Source organism: Typopeltis vanoorti, chromosome 23 (genome assembly GCF_054136105.1).
Source record: "Typopeltis vanoorti isolate ZY-2024b chromosome 23, IOZ_Tvanoo_1.0, whole genome shotgun sequence".
In the NCBI taxonomy this organism is placed as follows: domain Eukaryota; kingdom Metazoa; phylum Arthropoda; class Arachnida; order Uropygi; family Thelyphonidae; genus Typopeltis; species Typopeltis vanoorti.
In genome coordinates, this window is record NC_143571.1 from 27,956,071 (window position 1) to 27,981,633 (window position 25,563).

The 25,563-nt window shown below is 34.9% G+C and overlaps 1 protein-coding gene across 2 annotated transcripts in view; it reads left to right on the top strand.

The window, feature by feature from the left end:
* The window catches only part of betaCOP (coatomer subunit beta), a 304,925-nt gene that overhangs the window by 130,586 nt on the left and 148,776 nt on the right, over window positions 1-25,563 (top strand). For both annotated transcript variants that reach the window (XM_090413127.1, XM_090413129.1), the window contains exons 11-12: window positions 2,246-2,342; window positions 20,863-21,019. In XM_090413127.1, coding sequence (XP_090269253.1) covers window positions 2,246-2,342; window positions 20,863-21,019 — 254 coding nt within the window. The remainder of the gene's footprint in view (window positions 1-2,245; window positions 2,343-20,862; window positions 21,020-25,563) is intronic.

A 25,563-nucleotide genomic window follows, 5' to 3' on the forward strand; every position in this document is an offset into this window, starting at 1 on the left:
TTTAAGTTATGAATCTGAGAGTTGGGTTAGAAATAAAACAATTAATCAAAAACGAAAGACGACAGATATTAGGGAAGTGAACCGATGCCATCAAAGGCAGAATCACATTAAAAATGAAGATATTAGAAATGAACTTGACATTTTTATTATTCAAGAATGTATTATCAGAGCTTAATCTAAAGTATGGCCACTTGAATAGAATGAGTGAAGAAAAGTTAGCAAAACTGTTTTTTGCCAAGATGACAGGATAGAGACCCATAGGAAGACCAATGTCTAGGTGGATTGATTCAGTCAGAAATGCATTAGAAGAATGAAATGCTAGATATGACAATATTGGCGTACTAATAAGTAATAGACTAATGTGGAGGAAATTATGAATAGGAGATTACTAATAATGTGAATTTAATCATGTAGTGCTGTCATAGTAACCTGAACACCCTTTGGGTACAATCAGGAAATTGATGAAGTTAATGGTGGTCAGACTACTGATTTATAGATTACTTTTGTTAGATCTTTATTTATTCCATATAGATAAATTTAAACATACTGATATTTTAAACAAAAATTGTTCCAGTATTTTTTCATTAGTTTCCATTTGCATCTTATTGGTTCTTTTGCAATTCCTATTTGTTTCTAAGTTTTCTGTTGATAATTTCACCTTAAAACTGCTATGTGTTGTAATTTAAATAATTGCTTTTTTAGATGATCTTCATTTTTTGTGTATGTGTCTTTGATTGTTTCAGTAATTTGCGGTGATATCTTTTTTGATGTTAGTACTTTCAGGATATCCTCTAATCTGATTTTGTTCAAAAATCTTCTCTAAGGCAATGAAACATGCAAATATTGGTTTGGTATTGCAGATCACACCTTGCTGTCCTAGAAGACTGAAATATTAGATAGTGTTGGAGTGCTCACAAGTATGAGTAACTACTTTTAGTTGATAGGAGATTAGTAATAATATAAAGTTGTATTTTCATAGTATCTTGTTGTATATAAACTTTATATTATTAGTAATAATATAAAGTTGTATTTTCATGTATATTCTTTAACCCTTAAAGGTGCATACCAGGAAATTGATGATATAATAAAGTATATTTACAGACCAAGTGGTAATGGCACAGAAAAACTGAACTTAAGGGTAGTGAATAATAAGACCTCCAAACAGAGTTGCACATAATTTTATGCTATCAACTGTACAAATTCATACTTAACCTAAGAAAATATCCCATTACATTAAGCATTACTCCAACACCATTAAAGAAGAGTGTGAGAGATATAGAGAGAAAAGTGATAGTAATGCCATTTTGTATCCATTTCTCAAGAAATGTGGTGTTGACCCTAATGCTAGTAATTGATTAGGAACTGCTTGTCATTTATTCAGTATTGATGGAATGACTCCAGAATATGGAGTCATTCCATCAATAATCAAACGCATAATCAAAACAGTTGGATTATGCGTTTTTAAAATGCATATAGAATTTAAAAATGGAACTTTGTTTTTCTTCTTTTTCTTGCATTTTTCAAGATATCACTTGTTCAGATATAACACAAGCATACAGAACTTTTGACATTTGAAAAGGCTGTAAATCCTTTTGAAATACATTTGTATTTAATGTTTTTAGGTCCAGAGAGTTGACTTGATCTGGTATTTATTTACTTTGGTAAACTTAACTCAGCGGAGGCTATGAATGCATAGAGAAAAACTTGTTGCTTTCATCTCTTTTCGATGACAATATTTGGTTAAATCTTAAGTCATCATTTCCTTTATATTATATTCTAAAATAATTGTTGTTATGAATGATTATATAGAGTTTTAGAGATGAGAAAAATGCATTTTAGAAACTTACTTGCAAGATGCTTTCTCATTAAAATTACTGTGGTGATAATGCATTATATTTGAAATCTTATCTGGGCATTTTTACTTTAAGTGCAAAGCAAAAATAATCATAGTCTCATAATAGCTATGGATAGAAATCATGCTATTTTATTCTTTTATTGATGTAAGATTATTTTTTTTAAGCATATGTACATATAGATATTCTTTTTCAAATCCAATCGAACTTTATTTTTGTGTGTAAATTACTGAAAAATTCACAGGTTATATTTTATCCACTCTTCAAAACATACAATTTATTTACATAATTTCAAAGTTTTCTAATTCTGGAATATTTAAAAATATTCAGAACTTTCAAATTTCACCACCTTCCCCCTTGTGCTAGGCTTAAATCGAAAATTTCTCCAATAGGATCCACTGCAGTTCTTTATGGATTCTTGGTGAATATTGCTGCACTGTTGAAGATATTCAAAGTGTTATGACTGAAATACGCCAAGGCCTTGGTGAGGTAAAGTATTTGCTTTAAAAAAATTTTTTTTTTATGAATATGTACATTGCTTGGAAAAAAGTCAGTGGAAAAAAAAGTTAAATGCTACCCCATGGGCAAGGTGCATTGTGCCGTTCAACTGTGTCTGGGTGAAATGACTGTGAGAAAGGAACTAATGGAGTTTGAAAGAGTCACTGTGATTGGATGTCATGTTGCAGTCCTATCCGTTTGACAAATTGGGCCATCTAAGGTCAACAAGCAGTGATAGTGATACCATACTGAGATGGAAGCTCAGGGAACCAACTGCAAGTGCTACCCACAGTGGACAACCAACCACACTCACTGAATGTGAACGAAGGATAATATGTAAAAACCGCCATTTGTTGCCCGACATGTTGAATGCCGATTTCTGGGCATCGACTGGAACACAAATCTGCACAAAAACATTCAGAACAGAGGCTCGCAACATGGGTTTCCATGGTAGGGCAGCAATTTGCAATCCCTACATTTTCTGAACCAATGAGTAGCATCGTCTTCAGTGGTGGAAACAGCTGGTGCAGTAAGACGTGGAAGCTTAGAAAGCTGGGTTATGGAGTATCAGATCACTCTACACCCTCTACCAAGCAGATGGCTGGGTGTGAGTGTGGTGGATGTCTGATGAACGTCTCTTAACAGTGTGTGTAACCCCAACTATGAAATTCAGAGGTGGTGGTGGTGTGATGGTATATTCCTATTTTTCCTGGTTTCGCCTCAGGCTTCTGTTTGTGGTGCCACGAACCATGAACTCTGAGAGGTATCTGAATATTCTGGGCAATGCTTTCTACTGTATGGTGTTTCTACAGAACTGACTATTGTCTCTTTTAGAGATAATGCACCATGACATAAGGCTCTTGCTCCTGTAACTGTGGTTTGTGGACTTGACTGGTCTCCACAGCCTGATCTCAACCCTATTGAACATCTGTGGGATGAACTGGAGTGTGGTGAGATCAAGGGATGTCTGCTCCACAAGAGTCCAGGACCTCATTATATGCCTACAGGAAGAATGGTCCAAAATTTCCATCGATCGCTATCATATGCTCGTGGAAAGAATGCTCCATAGGATTACTACAATCATCAGTGAAAGGAGGTCCTACATCTTATTAAGGTAGGTACCATGGCTGTTTGTTCCTCACACTGTGGTGTCTGTTGACTTATTTTCAAGCAGTGTATATATACTAAATTAGTAGTTGTATCATGAAATAGTGCATGATGGGGGAAATCAGCTGGACATTAAATGAACTCTGTAGTTAGTCATGTTACACAAGTTTTTGTGTATGTGAGAAATGAGTCACTGAACTCTTGAAGTCAGGCTTAAATGTTATGAACATCTACATATTTACAGCACCCAATAAAATACAGAATTGAAAAAAAAATTAAAAGATTGTATGAAATAATAAAGCTGATACTTTAAAAATAGTTAAAATGGAATAAAATTCTAAATGATAAAACTTAGTTACAAGAGTGCTTAGCTTAATTAAAAGAAACACACATATTAACTACAGTGAAAATTATTTAATTGTAAATATTTCATCCTAAATATCTTAGGACATCATCAGTACAGTAATTTAAAACAATAATAGGAATAACATACCGTTAGGGCGCATGATTACAATAGAATCTCATGAAACGTGCGTAACGTGTTACAGAAGTAAAAAAAAAATTAAGTATAGTTTCTGGGAAATTCCCATGCTACTCCTCTTAAACACTATTAATATAATTAACGGCTATTTTAGCCTGTTTTTGTTTAGGAGTGTCCCTTATATTTAATACATTGGCTAACATAACTCAAAAAGGGGTATATATATATTTTAGGGCATTATGGGTGAGTATAGAAAGCAATTATGGCAGAATAAAAAATGTGGAAAAATTTGTACATACCTTGTTTTTGGTTTAAAGATGCCTTCTAAATCCAAGCTCTTGCTGAAAGGTTATGTAAAGGGGGGGGGGGGGTGCTTGAGACATGGGAAATAAGTTTGGAAACCCGGGTTACTATTAATAATATATATATATATATATTATTTTGTTGTGGGGAGAGGGGGGAAAAACGAAGGGGAAAGATATCCTTATGTGGAAACTGGGGCCAAGGGTTTATGGGGTGTGGACCGTTTCGGTCATTGTCTGACCATCGTCGGAACTTTGCGGGAATGACTGTAGGGCTATGTCAAGGCTGCAAGTTGCATCTGCCAAATTTGGGCATTTGTTGCCCAAATGTTGAACAAATTTTTGAACATTATGGTATTGACAACAAAATCATTAGGATAATTAAATCTCTCTATTCCTCATCTGATATGAGAATTGAAATTAAAAATTACAGCAGTGAACCATTCTGCACAGAATGGGGGGGGCGGGTAAGACAGGAATGCATCTTGTCCCCTCTTCTTTTTAATTGTTTTCTGGAATATGTCATAGATGAAGCTCTTTATGAATATGACACTGGAATAGTAGTTGACTGACTAAGAATAAATAACTTACGTTTTGCAGACAATGTCGATCTTCTGGCAGAAAGTGAAGAAGTATTACAAGAGATAACCAGCCGCATTTTCGGAACATTAAAAAAATATGGATTATACATAAACCTACAAAAAGCAAAAGCAATGATAACCTCAAAATCAGACATTGAATTCTTAAAGATACAAATTGGCAATAAACAAATTGAGAATGTAAACAAGTTCACTTATCTAGGAAGCACATTGAGTCAAGATGGTCGTTCAAAAACCAACATTAAATACCAAATTGCTAAGGCAACCGTGGCCCTACAGAAGTTAAAACCATTGTGGGGAGATAACAGAATAGCAACCAGACTAAGACTAATTGACACCTTGGTGAATTCTGTCCTCTTGTATGGTTGTGAGGCCCGGACTTTATTGAGGGAAGATGAGAGGAGACTCCTGTCTTTTGAAATGAAAATTTACAGAAGACTTTTAAGAATTCCCTATACTGCTCACGAAACCAATGAAAATGTCTGAAAACTGATTGATTCAATAGACTGGAGAAAAAGGAAAAATATTCTGGCAGTCATCAGAAGAAGACAGATGAAATGGTTCGGACATGTGGAGAGGGCTAATGGCATTCCAAAGCAAGCACTAGAAGGGTTCGTTCCGGGACCAAGGGCTAGGGGCAGACCTCAATTAAAATGGACAAATTCCTCCCTTTCTCAACTGACATCAAGAACAAGAGACCGAGATGATTGGAGGAGGCTAACGAAGAATATCACTCTCCCATAGTCCCAAATGACCCAACGGTCCATTTGGGACTATGGGAGAAGAAGAAATTATTATTATAATTAGATATAATTAGATCCTAGGGAGTCAGGGACTCGTTGAGTGAGGCCACATACCACATGCACCAGCTTGAATGCATTCACAACATCCAATGGCAATCTATTCCTTCAAGCACCACCCTATGAGAGAAGAATCTAGCTCTCACCCCCTTCTTAGCAGCATTCATTCTCAGCTTCCAACAATGACCTCCTCTCCTTTCCCCATCTTCCATAAATTAGAATTCCATCAACTGAAATCCTGTATGACCCTTTCAGAAGTTTGTAAGTCTCAATCATATCATCCCTCTTTCTCCTGTTTGCTAGTGTCTGCAGTCTACAAATTCTCAATCTGTCTTCATAATTAGTATTCCACCATCGTGATATCATTTTTAGCACTCTCTTTTGCACTCTGTTGACTATATCAGAATCACAACAGAAACCAGAAGACCAGACCTGTGCACAATAGTCCAAGTGAGGTCTTATCACGAGACCTTGTAAAGAGGCAAAATGACATTGTAGCATCCTTATCTTTACACGCGAACGTTTGTTTCAGCATTACAGTTATCTTTTGAGTTGTATTTGCAATCTTTGCTGCATATCCCCTGGACTTGAATCTGCTAACACCCCAAGATCCCTAGTCTCATCAGTTTCTTGTAGCATAATCCTACCAATATAATACAACATTGAATATCTAATCATGCCAAAGTGCACGACTTTATATTTACTTACATTGAATTGACATCCATTTTTCCATGCCCACAATTCCAACCTATTCGAATCATTCTGCAAGTACTGCATATCAGCAACATTCCTGATTACCCTACCTATCTTTGCATCATCAGCAAATAGCTGTATGTCGCTTGTCATATCCTTTCCAATATCATTAATGCACATATTGAATAACAGTGGACCAAGCACTGATCCTTGTGGTACACCACTGGTTACCTTAAATCTTGCAATCACATCCCCTGTATACCACTTTTTATCTGTCAGTCAGCCATCCTCTTATCCACGCTAATATTATATAATCCAAACCCATATTTTTCAATTTATGCAACAATCTACCATGCTCTATTCTGCCAAATGCCTTAGCAAAATCCAAAAGTATCATGGTGTATCTATTCCCCTTGAATAGATACCATTCTTGTTCAATGGTAACATTGTTATAGAATGTGAGCAAGTTGCTAAAACATTACCTTCCCTTAGTAAACCCATGTTGTTCATTGCAAAGTAGAGATTTACTGTCAATCCATTTATGGATGCAAGCCCTACCAATTTTTCCAAAATCTTCACCACCACTCCTGAGATACTAATTGGTCAATAGTTGGATACATCAGTTTTTGCACCACCCTTGTGCAATGGAATCATCATACATTCTTTCCATTCCTGTGGAATCTTCCATGTTCAAGGAATAGCCAATTCATCTTTTTTAGCTCAGGTGCTGATATCCCATTAATTCCAATTACTCAATTCTTATTCAGTTTGTGCAACAGCTCTAATACCTCATTCTCATATACCTGAGTTTCTTTATCCAGTGAAGAGGTAGCAGTGAGCTCAATGTTGTGTACACCATGTTGATAGCTTTTAACAAAATTGGCACTCATTAGTTGAAAAAACTCTTCTGCATCTGTTACCCTCACACCTGCATTTAGAAGAATTATTCTTTCATATTCATTCTTTCTTTTACTTGCATCGTCAATAGAATTCTTGCAGGTTGTCTTTAGCACACAGAGCCAGTTTTTTTTTTTTCCCCATACTCAGACTTTGCTTTCTGTACAACAGTTGTGACTATTCTAGCCTGCTGCTTATAATTTTCATAACATACATCACTCATGCATACGGTATTCTTCATGTCATCTTTTTCTTACGAATCTCTTGCTTAATAAGATTACATATCCATTTGACTCCTACCCTATTTATTCTTCGACCTCTTGGGACACATTCTGATATCGCATAATTCAAGTATTGCTTAAATGCTTCCCATGTACTGTCAATATTCTTCCCATCCAGCAACTGATCCCATTCCACTGAACTCAGTATACTCTTAAGTTGGTCATAATTTCCTGCTTTGTAGTTCAGCATGTAACTTTTTCTGAATGAAAATTCATGAAGTGACTAAGTTTATGTGTCTAAGTAAGTGAGTACCGCATGATCACCGTCACCAACTGGAGGCAGAATAGTTCTGTCTTTAACAGAAACAACTTCTGACACTATATTCAAATCTAATACTCTTGGACCTAGAGTTCCTTCTGTCACATGCTGTTTGAGGAAGTTGTCGCCCAGCAGCTCTCAATAAATTTAATTTCATTCTTATGAGATTCTACTGCTACCCAATCAATATTTGGTTAATCAACATCTCCCATTATGATTACTCTTTCGTGCTCATCTTTTCTATTTGATGATTCATTTCTTCATCACTAGCAACCGATCCACCAGGTCTGTAACAACACCCCACTATGTAATTGGTCTTGTTAGATTCCACCTCAACCAGGTGGCTTCAAACTCACTGTCACATGAAATGCTGTTAGTAGTAGTACTACAATCATAGGTCTCAACTCTAACTGGATTCAAGTAATCTGATATCATTAGCAGCACACTCCCTCCTCTCCTATCCTCTTTATCTTTCCTAAAAATACTGTACCCTTTACACTCGATTCTGATAACCAGGTCTCATAATGCTTACAATCTAAGGTACCAAGATATTGACCAAGTCAACAAACTCTACCTCCTTTGTGTCTGATACTCATAGCATTCATGTGCAGACCTAATAATCTACCTGCATGTTCTTTTGTATGCTCATTTCTGCAGTCTGCATGACACAGTTGGACAACTTTCAGATCTCTATTCTTATCTAGTTTCAGTTGAATTTCTTAACATACCAGCTTGGTTAATTCTGTTGTCTATTTCCATATTTAATTTGCCATCCTCACTGAAAATTCAGATTAAATAGCTGAAATGTTTTACTTTTCTCTAGAGTTTTCTTTTCAGGATGCAGTTTGTTTTCAGTGTTCCTGCCTGTTTTCATAGTCTCTTTACCACTCATTTTTATACCATATTTTACCTGGATTTATTTAAGTTTATAACATCATCTGTTTAAAGTTAAGAGTCATTTAAATATTTCCAATTTTGATATTAGGCATAAAGCCACTTTTCTTTATAATAATGATCCACATAGATATTGAATAACAGTGGAGATAAAATGCACCCTTGTCTTACACAATATTTAACATCGAATCATCTACCTGTATATCGCTTTCAATTCTAAGTTCTGACTTGCAACTCAAATATAGGCTTAGTATTGTATGATATATCTCATTTACACATGTTGTAGCATTTTTATCAGCTTTTCTCTGGATTCCTTGTCATACTTTTTTGAGATATACAAAACTTAGATATCATTGCTTTCACAATTTTTATTAGCTTTTTCTCAAGTCTACTTGCATAAATCTGACCAGGAACACTGAATATGAGCATCTGGAATTTGATTCTCTGACCAGCCTTCTGAGTTTTCTTTCTACCTCAAATATTGATATGTGCTTCTGATTGTATTTCTCTTGAATGAAAAGTTTTCTGCAGCAGTGGTGCCATTTATCAGCCTTTCAAAAGTAATTAATGGCTCTTGTGACACAGTAGCAATGAGACTTTTTCTTATTCCTTGCCTCTTCTCTCCATGTGAATTTGTGCACATTTTTATGTTGGAACATGGTGTTAGTAATAACCAGTCCATGTCCTGAGCAGAAATCCAACAGGTATTTGCCATTATTATTAGCTTTGCTCTTTTCTCCAAATTTTCCCAAAATATTTTTGTATGTCTGACAATCATTTCCAACTCTGCTATTTAGATCCCCAACAAGGACCAACTTTTCCTTTTTCATTGTGTCAGTTGCTTTCTCTAATGCATCAAAAAATTCCTCCACTTCTACCTTAGTAGAACTTTCTTTGGCACCATAGGCATGAATAAGTCTCATTGTTCAATTTCCCATTCTGATATTTGCCCTCATCACTACTTGAGACTGCCTGTCATTCAAGAAGATTAGCCTCGTATTTTGTGTTGAATACTATGGCTACTCCTTCTTTTCCTTGATTGTCATTGCCTGAATATCACATTTTGTATTTATTGCTCAGAAAGATCTCACCAGTTTTGGTCTTTTTTGTTTCAGTCACCCCTATTATGTCGATCTGGTACTTATCTAATTCCTCAGGTAGCTCCATTTCTTTGCCAATCATCCTTCTTATGTTGATAGTACCGATCTTTAAATCTGGTGATGTTGAGTTGGGGTGTGTTTTCGGATTTGTTCCAGTAGCTGACTTTTTGCTGTTCGCCATGGTTCCCTGGCAAAAACAATGGCAGCCTTGTTTAACTGGGCGATGCTCCAACTGGCATGAAATTTTGTCATGTTGTACCATCATTTTGTATTTTGGTTTAAGCCAATAAGAATACAATATAGTCTTCTAAATCCAAAATTGTTGGCCCATCCTCATTCGTTCAGTATCCAGGTAGATAACCAACAGGGTGCACCACGAGAAGGTGAGGATTGGACATTAGATCAGAAGCCCTGGTCGGTTCTCCGCATTCCTTTAAAAGCTATAATGAGGTCTCCTCTCAGTTATATAGCTTTGACCCTTAAGCACTCCTAGATGTTCTCTTAATGGTATTAAACTGGTCTCTCGAACCTGCAGTTTCTCCTTTTGTTAAGACTGGATGATCTGCTTCTGTTCATTAGACATAATTTTATCAAGCGTCCTGTGAGCCTGAATATTATACTCACACCAGAGATGCTGATTGGTCATACTTTGCTATTTCGGATTGCAATTCCAAGATGTGAAGAAGTGAGATGGGTGACTAAGGTTTTAAATGAGATAGTTGATGCTAATAAGATTTATTCTTTCATCCTGTGTGGCATAGGGAAATCTTTAATTGTAGTTGAAGATGTGGATACATACAAGGGAAAAACTATTCTAGGGTTTTACTTTTGAATGCAGCACAGTTATCTCTATAAAGGTTGGGAGCCAGGTAAAAACAGTAAAAATCAAAAGATTTCCAATGGAATATATAGAGAACAGTAATGAAATTCTTATACAGAAATTCTCGAAATGGGATAAGATTAGTAACATACAAAAGGGTTTATCAAGTGAAGATCCAAACTAGTTTTCTGGTGATGTCACCTTTACAATGGATATGAAGACACCATTCCAAATTTTGTCAACATTGATACAACCTGAGTTGTGATAAACTATCCCGGAGTACAAAGGCAGTGCCTGCATTGTGGTTCATACGATCACTTGAGTGGTAACTGCTTCAAATCTAAATGTTTCAACTGCATGGAGATTGGACATATTACTAATCAGTGTTTCAAACCCCATGAGAAATCTGAAAGTTCTGAACACTGCATTAACACCTGTCTTTTTAGAACTTTTGCTGAAAGAGTGGGAGCACCATTAGAGCCAATTAGAACACCATATATATCAGAGAGGCATAATGAAGAGTTCTCCAATCTTCCAATTCAGTCTATCAAAGATGGCTCTTTTAAACAAACTATACTTGGTTTGTTTAAAAGAGCCATAAAGTGCATGTCTAAATTAGCTCCAAAATTCCAGAACTACAGGAGCCATATTCCTGGTCAAATATGGAGTTCATTATTGGTCATTTCAACATCAGTTGAAATGACCAATAATGAACCTAGTATAACAACTGAACAGTGACAAGATGCAATGCAAAAACATGAAACTGTTCTACAAGGAGAAACTGGAGAAGAAACAGAAAACAAGTAAGACAACTGAATGAAATTAATATGCAAACAAGATCATCAAAAAGGAAAGATGAATTAATAAAAAAAAATTGAGGATAAACAAAAAAAAAAAAATTGAGGATAAACAAAAAAAATTTAAAAAAGGAACTACATCCAAAAGTAAAACAAATAATAAAAAATGTGAAGATGGAGAAGGTCGAGGATCATGAAATGAAAATTCTTCAGGCTCAGAAGAGTTTATGGACTATAAAAAACCATCTCATGCTAATAAAGGGAAAGCGTGAGATACGATTAAAGAAAAAATAATAAAGCTTACTGATTCGAAGTTTTCTCAGTATGATTATCATCTGCATGAAAAGAAATAACTAGCTTCCAAATCAAGAACAATAGGCATGAAATTGAAATAATGGAAAGCAACTCTAAAAAAAAAAACTGGTAAACTGTTTACAAGAAGCAGGCTACATAATTGCTCTTTTACAGATCAAAGACCTCATCAGGTTCATCCAAAATCTAGAAGTTAGACTTACCAGTGACATTTCATTAATCATAGCATCTCCTTTGTGCATTGCCTCATTAAATGTACAAGGATTCCACAGGCAAATTAAACAAACTATATGGAACTTATGCTACACCATAATATCAGGTTTTGTTTTTTCCAAGAAACATACTTCTGCAAAAAAGCTGGTATTCACCACAAACCAAAAATTGGCACCACTTCTAAAACCCACTAAATCTCTCACACACAAAGAAATATTAGAACACCACAATGTAGTCTACAAATTTCCTTGCCCAAAAGACTGTGATATCACCTACACAGGTTCTACTATCAGGTCTTTATGGGCAAGACTACAAGAACACTTCTGCTATTGTAACATTCCAGAACATTTAAACACTAAAAAATGCAACATCAAAAAGAAAAATAGAATACAAAGTACTGGGAAAACAGAAATAGCAGTTCATGCCCTTGAACAGAAACATACCCTGCAAATCAACAAGGCGATAATAATAGACAGACAGGACAATGAAACAGTGCTTAGAATATTGGAAACAATAACCATAAAATGTGACAAAAACTCAATCAACGACCCTACATAATCTCTGAGTGTTGGAAGCTCCATAACATAAAAATTAGGAGATAACACCAGCACTTCAAAGGCAGAAACACCAAGCCGACATGACATAGCATTCCCCCATGAGTTCCGAAGAAGACACATGGTCGAAATGACTCACACCCTGTTATCCCTCTCCCTGGCTCCCTTTTCCCATAACCTCCCCCCCCCCCCCAAAAAAAAAAAAACTTCTATTTTCAGCTCCCCTCTTTCATCTCTTCCCCCACTCCAAAAAAAAAGCACCCTTAAAAATAATGTATGTATATATTATATATATATAAAAAAAAAATGGGTTTTTCAAATTAGTTCTCCCACATGCCTCAATTCCCCCCCACACACACACACTTTTACAAAACCCCTTTCCTCTTAACAGCAAAAGTATGCACATCACAGAAAGAAGACAACCAACAGCATCCAAAAAAAAAAAAAAAAAAAAACGTGCGAAGTTTCTTCCTCTATTATTCTCATATATTTGTCTCAAAAATATACCTATAACACTTTAAGAATTCTTAAAAAGCCAATGACATTAAAAAAAGGGACACTCCTAGACAAATGCAGGCAAAATAGCTATAAAAATAGTTTTTAAGAGGAGTAACATGGGAATTTTCCCAGAAATAATACCTATACTTCTGCATATAAAGATATAAAAACTTTAACAGATAGATATCCACTTTCTTATTGGAGCTTTGGAAGATTTAACAAATCATTGGGTCATTCTGTAATATCCAATATGCAGAAAGGAGAATCTAGACAATAGACTGGAAATACTGTAGATGTGTAATAAGGTTTATAAATGTTTATGCTCCATCCAGTGGAACAGTTAGACAAAAATTCTTCCAGGAATTGGAGCCATATTTATATGGTGCCCACTACATCATAGCAGTGGAAAGTGGAATTGTATTGAAAATCCCACATTAGACAAAATAAGATGACACCCCAAGAGTTGAAAAGTGGGATATGCACAGTTAAAAATACGTCTCAACAATGCTCAACTAGTAGACATATGGAAGATTCGCAATCTAATCTTCAGGCTTACATTTACGTGAATCAAGGTATCAGTATCCAACTTGATCGAATTTATATCTCTTCTTCTTCCCTTAGAAATAAGATAATTCAAATAAAATATCTTGTCATCAACATGTTAGATCATAATCCAGTTCTGCTTAAGTTCCACTGCATGGAACAAGTAGAGATCAGTTCTGGACCATGGAGACTTCCACAAAATTTTCAATATATTTTTCAAATATAATTTTCAAAATATCTTTTCAACCAAATTCCAGACCCCTCTATCCCTAGACCATCAGGCCCTGAGGATTTTCTTGTCTGATATTCACATTGGAATAATGCTACCTGGAATTGGGATGTGGTTAAAATTCAAACAAGCAGTAAAAAAGAATATTTCTTTTGAGGAAAGGAACAGGCTTCTCAAAAGAAAAGTTGAAAGACCTGTATAAAGAGAGAAACTGGCTCGTAACAAACCAACGTAATGGTATAGATTGTAGCAACATCATTAGAAACATTAACATAGAAATAGAAGTGGAAAGACAGAAACAAGTAGAAGAAAAATTTTAAAATAAGAATACAATGGCACTTAGTAGATTGATCTTCAGCTGCATTCATTCTTCAGTAGACAATTCACTAAATTCTGCTGAGAAAGGACTGTCACTCAAATTGATGGTGAAGACACGACCACCACCCAAGACATCCTTGACTCCTTTCAAAAACACTACCAAAATCTAAACACGCTTTTTTTATAAACTCTTGTCAAGTAGCTTTATTTTTCTTCCTACATGTTTTGCCAATTATTTCTATTGGCATCCTCAGGGAAACAAACTAGTAAGCACAAAAGAAGGTTACAGACTAGGTTATAACTGATGGTTCCAATTCATACAAAAATTGGTATTGTGCGTGACAATGCGCGTGTCTCATTAACGTGATTTATTCGTTATGGCTCCTGACGTAATTGTTATGAAAGTTCATTTCTTTGATATTTAATGATCTGATTAAAGTTTTCCAAATTTCTCGTAAAATTAGACCTTGATTCTTGTTTAGGTTTTCAGTTTTACGGGCGACTATAGATGCTTCTTTAAAGGTTCTTGAATGGTGGTTATCTTCTATGTATGGCATGAGGCTCTTATCCCACTCAATGTGATGGTTAGTCGAGGCAAAGTGGCATGAAAGGCCAGAAATGTCTTGTCTGTTATTTCTGACATATCCTATGTGTTCTTTCTTTCTCGTTTCAAAGCTTCTAGATGTCTGACCTACGTAACTACTACCACATGAGCAAGGTATATTATATACTCCAGCGTACTTGTAGAAAGGATGAGGAGCTTTCGGTGATCTTAAAAATTTCCGAATAGTGTTGATTGGCTTGAAAGCCACTCTGATCTTATGTGGTTTTAACAGGTTAGCTAACTTTTTTGAAAGGTTGCTGACAAAAGGAATCGTGATGGTACTGATGTATTGGACGTCATCACGTTGTCTATGTGGTATATCAGTAAAGAGAATCTTGTTATAGAGTCTTTTTGGGTAACCATTTAAAGAAAGTTCTCTTGATATTGTAGTTAATTCCGTTAGTAGGTCATCTATGTCTGTCATATACTGTGTAGCTCTTTTCTTGAGACTATGGATAATGCTAAGTTTCTGAGCTATGTGATGAGCTGAGTCAAAATGGAGGTAACGTCCAGTATTTGTAGGTTTTCTGTATACAGATAGGTTGATACTATTATTGGTTTGTTTTTTTATTAAAATGTCAAGGAATGGCAGTTTTTTATCTTTTTCCATTTCTAATGTGAATTTGATGGTATTGTGGAAACTATTGATTTGGTTGAGGTAATTCATTAGTTCTTCTTTCGTATGATCCCAAATGATAAAGATATCATCTACATATCTGTACCAAATTTTCGGTTTTGGAATGATCTGGGATAAGATTTTTTTCTCGAGATCTTCCATGAAAAGGTCAGCACAAGGAGGTGAGAGGGGGCTTCCCATGGCTAATCCGGTGAGTTGTTTGTAGATTGTTTTTTGCCAAATAAAATAGCTAGAAGTTAAACAGTGTTCGAACAATGTAGTGATGTTTCTTGGGAACAAGTTGTCTAAGATGTGGATGACTTCAACTACGAAAGAAGAACTAATGAATTACCTCAACCAAATCAATAGTTTCCACAATACCATCAAATTCACATTAGAAATGGAAAAAGATAAAAACTGCCATTCCTTGACATTTTAATAAAAAAACAAACCAATAATAGTATCAACCTATCTGTATACAGAAAACCTACAAATCCACATGTGGTCTTATAGTCAATTGCAGGGATGACTGAAGCACAGTCCCAGGTAGATGAGGCCATCTCAAGGTGGTTAACTCAGATAAGGCTAGGTATTAGTCATCATTGCATTTTAGTTTCAATTGGTCTTAGTTGCTAGGAAGCTATGTTGGGATCTTAGTCTTTGGGGCACTGTGGTCTGGCCGAATAGTGGGTGGCGTTCATCATTCGTCTGCTTCTTTCGTCAGCTGAGAATGCAGATCTCCGAATTGAAGGGGGTGCGATACCATCCCAGAGTATACAGGTTTCTTAGTCTTAGTCTTTGGTGATATGACGATATAAAAGAGCTGAGGCCTTTTCTCTATTTCTCATACCTTTTTCGTAATACTATCAGGCTCTCTTGCACCCCTATACTAAATAATCTAAGCCTGTGATGAGCACCCCCTTACTTTTTCACCTCAACAAAGTTCGAAACTGGTCTGGATAGTGATGCTTACCCTAATGCTTAGCATTGTAAATGTCTGTAAGGATATACATAAAGATTTACATGGATATACATGTAAATGTCTGTAAGGATATACAAACAAAGTCTGTACATGAAGTAACTTCATATCCCATAATGCATTGCATTATGGGATATTTTACACTTGGAGAAAGGATGAATCCAAGAATATAATTTTTTGGCATCTTTAATTTATCAATCCTATAAAATCCTTTAATTTAAATGCTTCTATCATATTGCCCTCCCCCTTTTTTTTTCCTATCAACCAACTTTGGAATCCACAAACCCTCAGTCTATCATCTTAGGGAGCATCCTGGACCACTTGTCTCTGGTTTCTCTCCACCATTTCCTGAACTCCAAGAAATCCAGGTGACCAGACCTGAGCACAGTAATTCAGATGTGGTCATATCAAGGCTTTATAAAGAGGAATGAAGAGCCTCCGTGCAGTAGACAAAGCCCTTACGTCAGAATGATCTGGGTTCATTCCCATCCATGACGTGAGGTAGCTTTATCTGGTCTCTTTCAACTAAAGGTGAATTAGCCGGTTTCATATGGAAGTAGAGGATTTTTTCATCTGGAAACTCAGATTTTTCATCCCTCAGAACAGGCAAACTGACCCTGTGAACACACATGGATTTATAACCATAAATACTTATGACCAGCCATATTCCTGATTCATCAGCTATATGCCAGTCCCAATCCTGGATAAAGGGGATGATTGGGAAAAGCAATGGGTGAACTACCCTGTAAAAATCTCACCAGAAACACTTTGTGGCACAAAGTTACCAAGAGTTGGACATGACTGAATGGTTAAATCATCGTCAATCAAAGCGGAATGATGACTCTTATCTCTGCTTGTTAGTGTGTTCTTCAGTTAAAAAAAGTAATTCTGTGAACTGGCTACTTGAGTAATATGCTATCCAAACTTCAACACTATGTACTACTACTACCTCCAAGTCCCTATCTTCATCAATTTCTTGGAGTATAGTTCCCTCAATGTGATATGCAAATTGTAATCTTTGGATCCCAAAATGCATGACTTGACACTTTTCCATGTTAAACTGACATCCACTGTGTTTTGCCAGTATTCTCTACATCACATTGATTATCTATTACCCTATCCAACTTTGCATCACCAGAAAACAACTGAATATCTCTTTTCAGATTATTTCTTATATCATTTATGTATTCAAATTAAACAGCAGTGGTCCAATCACAGAGCCCTGCAGCACACAACTAATCACCTACCTTCTCCTGGATTCTGCTCCTCCATATACTACTTTTTGGTATCTGTCCATGAGCCACCCTTTTATCTATATCACCAGTTTCATATCCACCCCCCTTTGTTGCAGTTTGCCTAATAGAGTTCTATGTGGTATCCTATCAAAATGCCTTTGCAGAATCCAGCAGCATCATTGTGTAGCTTCCCTTTATCCAACTTAGCTGTCAACCTATTACAAAAATCATGACCACAGAATTATTTCACTTTTCCTTTCTGCATTACTAATATTATTAATTTTTGCACCAAGGAAATGATTTTGTAGCACTTGGAAGTACTCCCCCCTTCATAGAATTGCTTTAAAAAATTATTTGGTTTCAGACCTCTTGCTTTTTTCTGTTCTCATTCAACTAATCTCTTGCTATTTCTGCAGCCTTTCAGTCTCACTCTTTGTAAAAGTCTTCTATGTTCTCCTGAACTTCCACCACCATAATGTTTACATACACCACTACTTTCAATCACTTAATTTATACTCTTTCACATTGCTTCCACCATTTTTAACCCAGAACTCCATTCACTAAAATACTTTTGGTTTCATGGCTTTCAATACTAACTTCTGCTGCTTCATTCTCTCGCTTAAGTCTCTCATTTCTGGCTTGTAAAATATCTAACACTCTCTTGCAGCCCATCATGGAAATACAAATGCTTGCATACATTAGTCACTCCATAATCTGCTGCATGCTGTTTTCCTTACACAATCTATACATTGGCATCCAAAGCCTAAGTACGCACACTATTTCTGAAGCTTACAACTGCTAATTCAGATGAATTAGCTTGTGGCAATTTGTATAATTGACTATTTCCATTAGAAAGTGGATATACATTCAAATTTTTAAATCACACACAAAGAGGGGTCATGTAGTAACACTCAACAGGATAAAAGGCAGAAGGCTGTACTAAATGAATTGTGTTTGTAGGAAGCTTTTTTCATGAAGTAATAAAAGTAACAAAGACATCCAAATTGCAAGCTTGGTTTTCTTTGTAATGTCTCAAAGACATCAACAAGATTTCACATGCGGAAGAATTATTTGAAAGCTTGAAAAAGGTCAGAGAATTACTGGTATTGCCAGAGTTTGGAATCTCACATACCATTGTATCCAGGGCTATGGGCAGCATTTCAAACCAGTGGAATGTGCTCTAGATGGCTGCTAAGAGGTTGTCCTTGCTCTGTCGCAGAGCATGAATACACATTTTTGTTTATAACAGCGAAATGTAATTGATTCACCATGCAGATCAGCTTGCATATCAGCTCCATTCAAGCACAGTTACAGAGATATCTCAAACTGTGGCAAGACATTTGTGACAAGCAAGCCTATATGCCTGAAGGCCTATAGGCTTGCTATAAGCTTTGCATTCCTTATCCACAGCACAGCTCATTGTCGAGCACATTTTTACAAGTATTGTATCCATAAAAATTGGACAAGACACCAGTGGATTAACGTACTCTTTACAGATGAATCTTTTAGTCTTTTCTCCAATTCTAGATGATACTCGATCTGGCATGAAAGTCATGGTGCTTACAACTTACGAATGTTCTTAAAAGGGATAGATATGGTGGTCATGGTGTGGGGAGGCATAATGCTTAATGGATGCACAGAGCTACAAGTGCTGGAAAAAGGGACTATGACTGAATGATATTGCAACAAAGTTCTTCAACACTGTGTTCAATTGTTTCGTAGTGCTGAGGTGAAGAATTCATTTTTGTGGATGACTGTGGCACATCATATTGTACATGAGCAGTGGAGATACTTCTGAGACCAAGAATATTAATCGAATTGAGTGGCCAGCATGCTCCCCAGATGTCAACTCCATACAGAATATATTTATGATGCAATTCGGAGATTCATTGCTGCTTGAAATTCCCCTCCAGAAAACAAGGAGTGCACCAGTTTACTTCGTGAACTCCTGAATCACTTGCTGCTACTCATGGTACGACGTGAGAGCTGTATCGCAATTTGGAGTGGACATATTCCATACTGAAATGTCTCTCCGCATAGTTTTCTGTAAGCACTGTACATTAATTCCTTAACTACATCCTTAGGAAATTTGTAACTTTTGCCAAAAATGTATTGCAATTTAATTTGTATGAAATTTATACATTTTTGAGTAATGTAATTTATTAGTATGCTGGCAATAAATTTGTCCCCATTTGGTTGTAGTCATGAAAATTTTTTCATATATAGGTAAAAATGTAATTCATTCTTAGTTTTTTGGACATCAGTGTGCTTGATCCAATTACAGCTTCTACTCATATAATACAATCCCAATCATCTGCTCATGCTTTTTGCTTACATATCACTTTAGTCATGTAATGAATCTTTATGCCTGAGAAATATGCTTTCATTACTTATTCAGTGCTCCCCTAACACAGAATCACTATATAGTGCTATTATCCTTTTTTTTTATGTTTCTGCTTTCTTGAGCCTTTCATTAGTTTTGCACATTTCCTTCAGTACTTTCCCAGCTATTTGCTCAATGCTTTTCAAGAATCCTCATTCATATGTTTTATTGTGAAGCACTTGATGAAGCCTCAAATGTTCTAATTTCCATATTACCATTCTCATGTTTCATGCTACTGTTACCACCTTGCATTCCTGGTGACTTTCCAGTTAGTTTGCATCTGTTTGTCATCCTTTTTGTGTGTGTGTGTGTGTGGTAGAACATTTGATTATACTTGCAATTAAATTAAAATACTCAGATTAATTGAAAAATAATTGCTTCTGAAATCTACATATTTAAACAATAATTCACAGTGTTTACAGCAGTAACTACAAATGTTACTTGCAATGCTATGGTGTGAGAATCAATTGTAACGAATATCTATATTTCCTTTTGTCAATGTTTTTTTTTTTTTCTACAGCATTGAGTGCTGGTACTCATTCTTTGCTAGCATGAAATATTTAAAAGGATATGAAAAGAAACTAAAAATTGCATACTGGTATTTTTATTTCATAGTGTAATAATGTTTTTTTGCAACAAGAACAACAACACTTTATTAGGCATAAATTTATTTTAATTTAAAAGTATTTAAAAAATAAGTAAAATGTATATGATAATTTTAATAAAAGTTTTATATAGCAAATATCTTAATAGCTGTAGTGCAATTTTAGGTAAATGTGTATGAAATTACTGAGTGCTACTTTTTGAATGTTCCACATTTGTATATCACAGTTAATCTGAAGAACTTAAGGTACTGAGGGGAAAGGCTATTCAAAATACAACAGTTGCATAAATATAATATGCAGAGCAATGTAGCTGATAAGTTGATGCATTTTTATGATCATATATTTATAATATAGTTATAATATACATTCTAATTATTGCAAATCAATCTTAGATACCATTAGTTGAGGATGAAAAGAAAAGAGCAGCTGGAGAAAATAAGGAGGAGAAGGAAACTGATGCTGCTATGACTGCTCCAGTACAGCGTCTTGTGACTGCAGATGGAACTTATGCCACACAGACTGCATTTAGTACTACTCCAACAAAAAAAGGTATGTTTTGTTTGGAAATTTAATTCTTTATATTAGTACACAAGATATGAATAGCAGTACAAAAGTTGGATGCCATTAATCTACATATTATAATATGCAGGTTAATAGCTTCCATCTATATAGTCATTGCATTGTTTACTATCACATTTCCTCCTGCGTGCACAGAATTACCAATGCTGTACACACTGGAGAAAAACACCAGTTTTGGGATAATAAATGTTATTTTGTATTATTTTTAAAATTAAAATGCAATCCCAGGAAGTTTCAGGTAGTAACCTTCTTTGTATTTAAAAAAAAAAAAAAGTGCTAAATAATATTTTCACTTAATATCTTTCTGACAAGCAAAAGAGGATAGCTATGGCAATCATCTTAACAATACAGTTGTTATTTTTTATATAATTTTTATAATATTTTATATTCCCTCTTTTTTTTTATATATATATATATATATATATATATATATATATATAGTATATTAACTATTTAGTCTACCGGCTGTGCCTTTGTTAATAATTATACTATATACTTATGAGGTGATTTATTATATAAATCTCTTTTACTAACAATTATTTTTATTTTGACTCCGAGTGTCCCTATATGTTATTATATTTGCACAAAGAGTTCACTCCAATTGGTGCAATGACTTTAACTCACTCTTTCAGAATCCAACTAATCATTGACTCAATACCAAGTACAAAATAAACACATTTAATAAAACTTAAACAATATATATACATTTCTAGTAATAATACATAACTATAACTACAGATTATATGGATCCAAGGCCTTATTTAAAAATATAAACTTACTCTTAAGACTAAACACTTTTTCTTTCACAATCACAAAAAAATGTTCATAGTCTTTTTCTCTTTCTGTTAAGGCTCTTTTCCAGAAGTTACAAGGCTCTGTACTTCATTATCAGGATCCTTTTCATCAATCAATATAACACACATAAGTCTTCTTGACTATATCCTGTTTTCCTTTTAGTAGTAATACTCATCAGATCAGGCACCTTTAATACCTAAAAATCTTCTTAATCAATATATTTTCTAAACTTTCACTTTCAGGCATTCTTAATACTTATAAAACTTCCTTATCAATATTTTCTCTAAGAAAAACATTCACTTTAGAATGTAAGCAACAAGTTCTCCTTTCATTCACAATACTTAATTTGACAGTCTTAACTTATTTCACCATAAAAACTTACAGTTTCAAGATTTCCTTTTATTCATTACTTATTTCTCCTTGAAACCTAATATTTCCACTATTCCCTTTTCGGAATACACTATAAAATATCTTCCGACTGCCATACACAAAAAAATATCAAGTTCCTTCTAACTTGAATATTTACCGGCCAATTTATAAAAACTTACAGTTTCAAGATTTCCTTTTTATTCTTTACTTATTCCTACTTGAAACCTATTATTTTCACTATTCCCTTTTCGGAATACATTATGAAATTTCCTTCTGACTGCCGCACAAAAAAATCAAGTTCCTCCCAACTTGAATATATCTCGGCCAGTGTTCTAAAAAACTTCCGAACGCTCTCTTGTTTACAACTGTAACTTGGATACGCAAACGCTTTCCTTGTCAGCTGTCAATCACACATCAAGTTCTCTCCGGGAGCATGCGCACTTCACAAAAGTCAGAAACTACGCACTGCAATAAAATGGCTGACTCGCTGTATCCATCAGCGCTAAAAGAAAGTCTTTCACAAACACAAAATTCAACATTTTAAAATACAACAAACTTTCTTATAAGTAACACAAATAATCAGTTTAGTAAGTACTTCAATATTTTTACTTCTTTACATGTTACTCCTAATATAATAATTTCATAACGAGCACATCACAAGTGCAGACACTGCGTGTATGAAAACAAAAACTAACAAGCATAATTAATACGTAAAAATATTCAGAATTTTTAATATGATTATTTTTACACAGTGAACTGTAGGTTGGGAAATAGCATCTTCAAATAATGGATTTTCTGCATACTAGAAGCCCTTAGAATGACACTTTCCTAAAAAAAAAAATCATGAGCATGTGCCAGTGACACAATTGTGCATCAGATGTGGCACAAAATTTTATAGTGTCATGAATTTCATTTTTAAAAAAATTATTTATAATAGAGGCAGCAGCATGAAATGATAAAAGGGAAGATGCTTGAACTGTGTTCTTGTTTGGAATATGAAATATCTTAAAATTAATGTAGAATGCTTGCACAATCAAACAATACACAGGAAGCTAAGGAGCAAAAAACACATTGCTTCCTTCTTACATTTAGGTGCAATATTTGGTAAATTTTCATGCTGCTTTCTCAAGAAACAACTTGAGGACAAAGAGTGCTAAATTTCATCATAGCATCAGAAGTTGTCTCAGTTAAGGATGTGACTATTTTGCCACCAGTTGGTAATAGTAATCATGCTCTACTGACCTGGGAAGTAGCCAACTACATGGATGTTCCAATCAAGTCAGGTTATATGCTAAACTACAGATATGGAAATTATGACACAGAAAAATGCCACCTTTGGTTCTATGATATCAAATGTTGATTGGGAAGAATATTAGCAGTTCATGGGAAGTTTTGAAAACATGTTTAAATGATGTGGTATTTGAATGTGTTCCTAGAGTTCAAAGAGCAAATAGAATGAGTGTGAAATGGATGGTTGGTCTCATTAAACCAAAGATCCCTAAGATGATGATGATGAAGAAGAAATATTGTGTGAATAAGAGTGAGGAAAGTTATGAAATAAAACTCGGGCCCAAAAAGTTAAGAGTATTGTGTGGAAAGCTAAGTTGGAGTATGAAAAGAAATTGGCTACACAGACTAAAGAACTTTACTGACTGCAGATGGGGCAGTTCAAATGTGCAAGTGTGGGCAAAGGATAATGGTTGTCATTTTGGTGTTAGTAAATGTAAAGTTATGCACTTAGTGGGACTATGCTTTGAGTAATTGACAAAACTAGAGAGAGAAAGATCTTGGAGTTGTGGTTGATAGAAAGCTGAAATTCAAAACTCAGCAAAAGTTGTAAATACAACTCGGAGGATAATTGCAATGTAAAGATGTGGAAGTCATTTTGCGTCTTTACAAAGTCTTGATACAACTGTACCTGGACTGCTGTGTGCAGATTTAGTTTTCTAGAATTCCAAAGGAATACAGAAGCTGCAGAAAAGACTGCAAAGAAAAGTTACAAAGATATCAGGATTATGGAAGGTAGATTATGAGGATAGATTGAGAGTATGTGGACTGAAGACAAAAATATAAGATCTGATAATGTTGGTGTCTTGATAGATAACAGATTAATTTTGAGGAAAATTGTTAATAGGTACACCCCTCAAGAGTATGTGGCAGGAATTTGATGATGATGAAAGAAATGGAACTAGCAGAAGTATGGGATGAGCACCAGATCGACTAAATAGGTATTAGTGAGTAAAAAAAGACAACAGGTAAGATCTTTCTAAGTAGCAAATACAAGAATGTTAGTAAGTATTAGTGATTAGGGTAAATATTAGAATGGGAAAACTGGATGGTGAGCCTTATTAGTGTCTATTGTTCCACATAAGGTTCTACCAAAAAAAGAAGTAGAAATTTTTGAGGTACTAGAAGAAGGCAGCTAATACAATGAAAATGAAAAGTTGGTCTCCTTGTTTGGAGCTCTAAACAGAAGAATAGGAAATATTACCAGACATATGGAAATCTTTTCAAAAAGAACAGACTAATATAATGGTGAGTACCTCCTGGATTTCAGTTCAGAACATAAAGTAATTTTTATTAATGTCATGTTCCAACACAAAAATATGCACAAATTCACATGGTGATAAGATTCAGAAAATAAGAAAAACTCATTGGCTGATATTATTGTTGATACTGATGTTTTCCCATTGGTTTAAGACACAACAGTATACAGAAGATTTGAAATTGGAAGTGATCGTCATTTGTAATTCGTCTTTCTTTCATGTGTAAGAAAGTTTTAAAACAAATGAAAGTCGAGCAGCTTTCTGAGGTGAACAGTAGATACACTGAAATATACATGTTATTCAAGAAAAAAAATGAGAGTTTGAAAACAAGAACCATACTCTGGAGATTTAGTGGCAAATACTGATTAATTCAGATAGACATGTAGCAAGGTTGTCTAAGAAGAGTTCCAACATGGAGGTCGTCCCCCGATGTTCAGAATAATGAGAACTCTAATATGAAATCAGAAAGTTAGATGTAGTCAAAGAAAAGAAAGCATATTGAAACTTCCTGGCAAGTAAGTTTTGTATGCTTAGAGAATACAGAGAAAAATTAAGAAAGTAAAGCACTGTGTAAGACTAGCTAAACAAATCATGGAAAGACTTCAATAATAACATAGAAAATGGAGATCAGGAAGGTGGCAGAATATTCCGGAGTCTGTTGATAAAGCTTAAAAATAGAGGAAAGAGTATTGTAAATGGAATTATATGATAAAGGTGACATGAAAACTAATAATAGGTATTTTAGATATCTGAAGTAATTACTTTGAAAGTTGCTTATTGAAACAAGCAGCGACAGTGTGATGG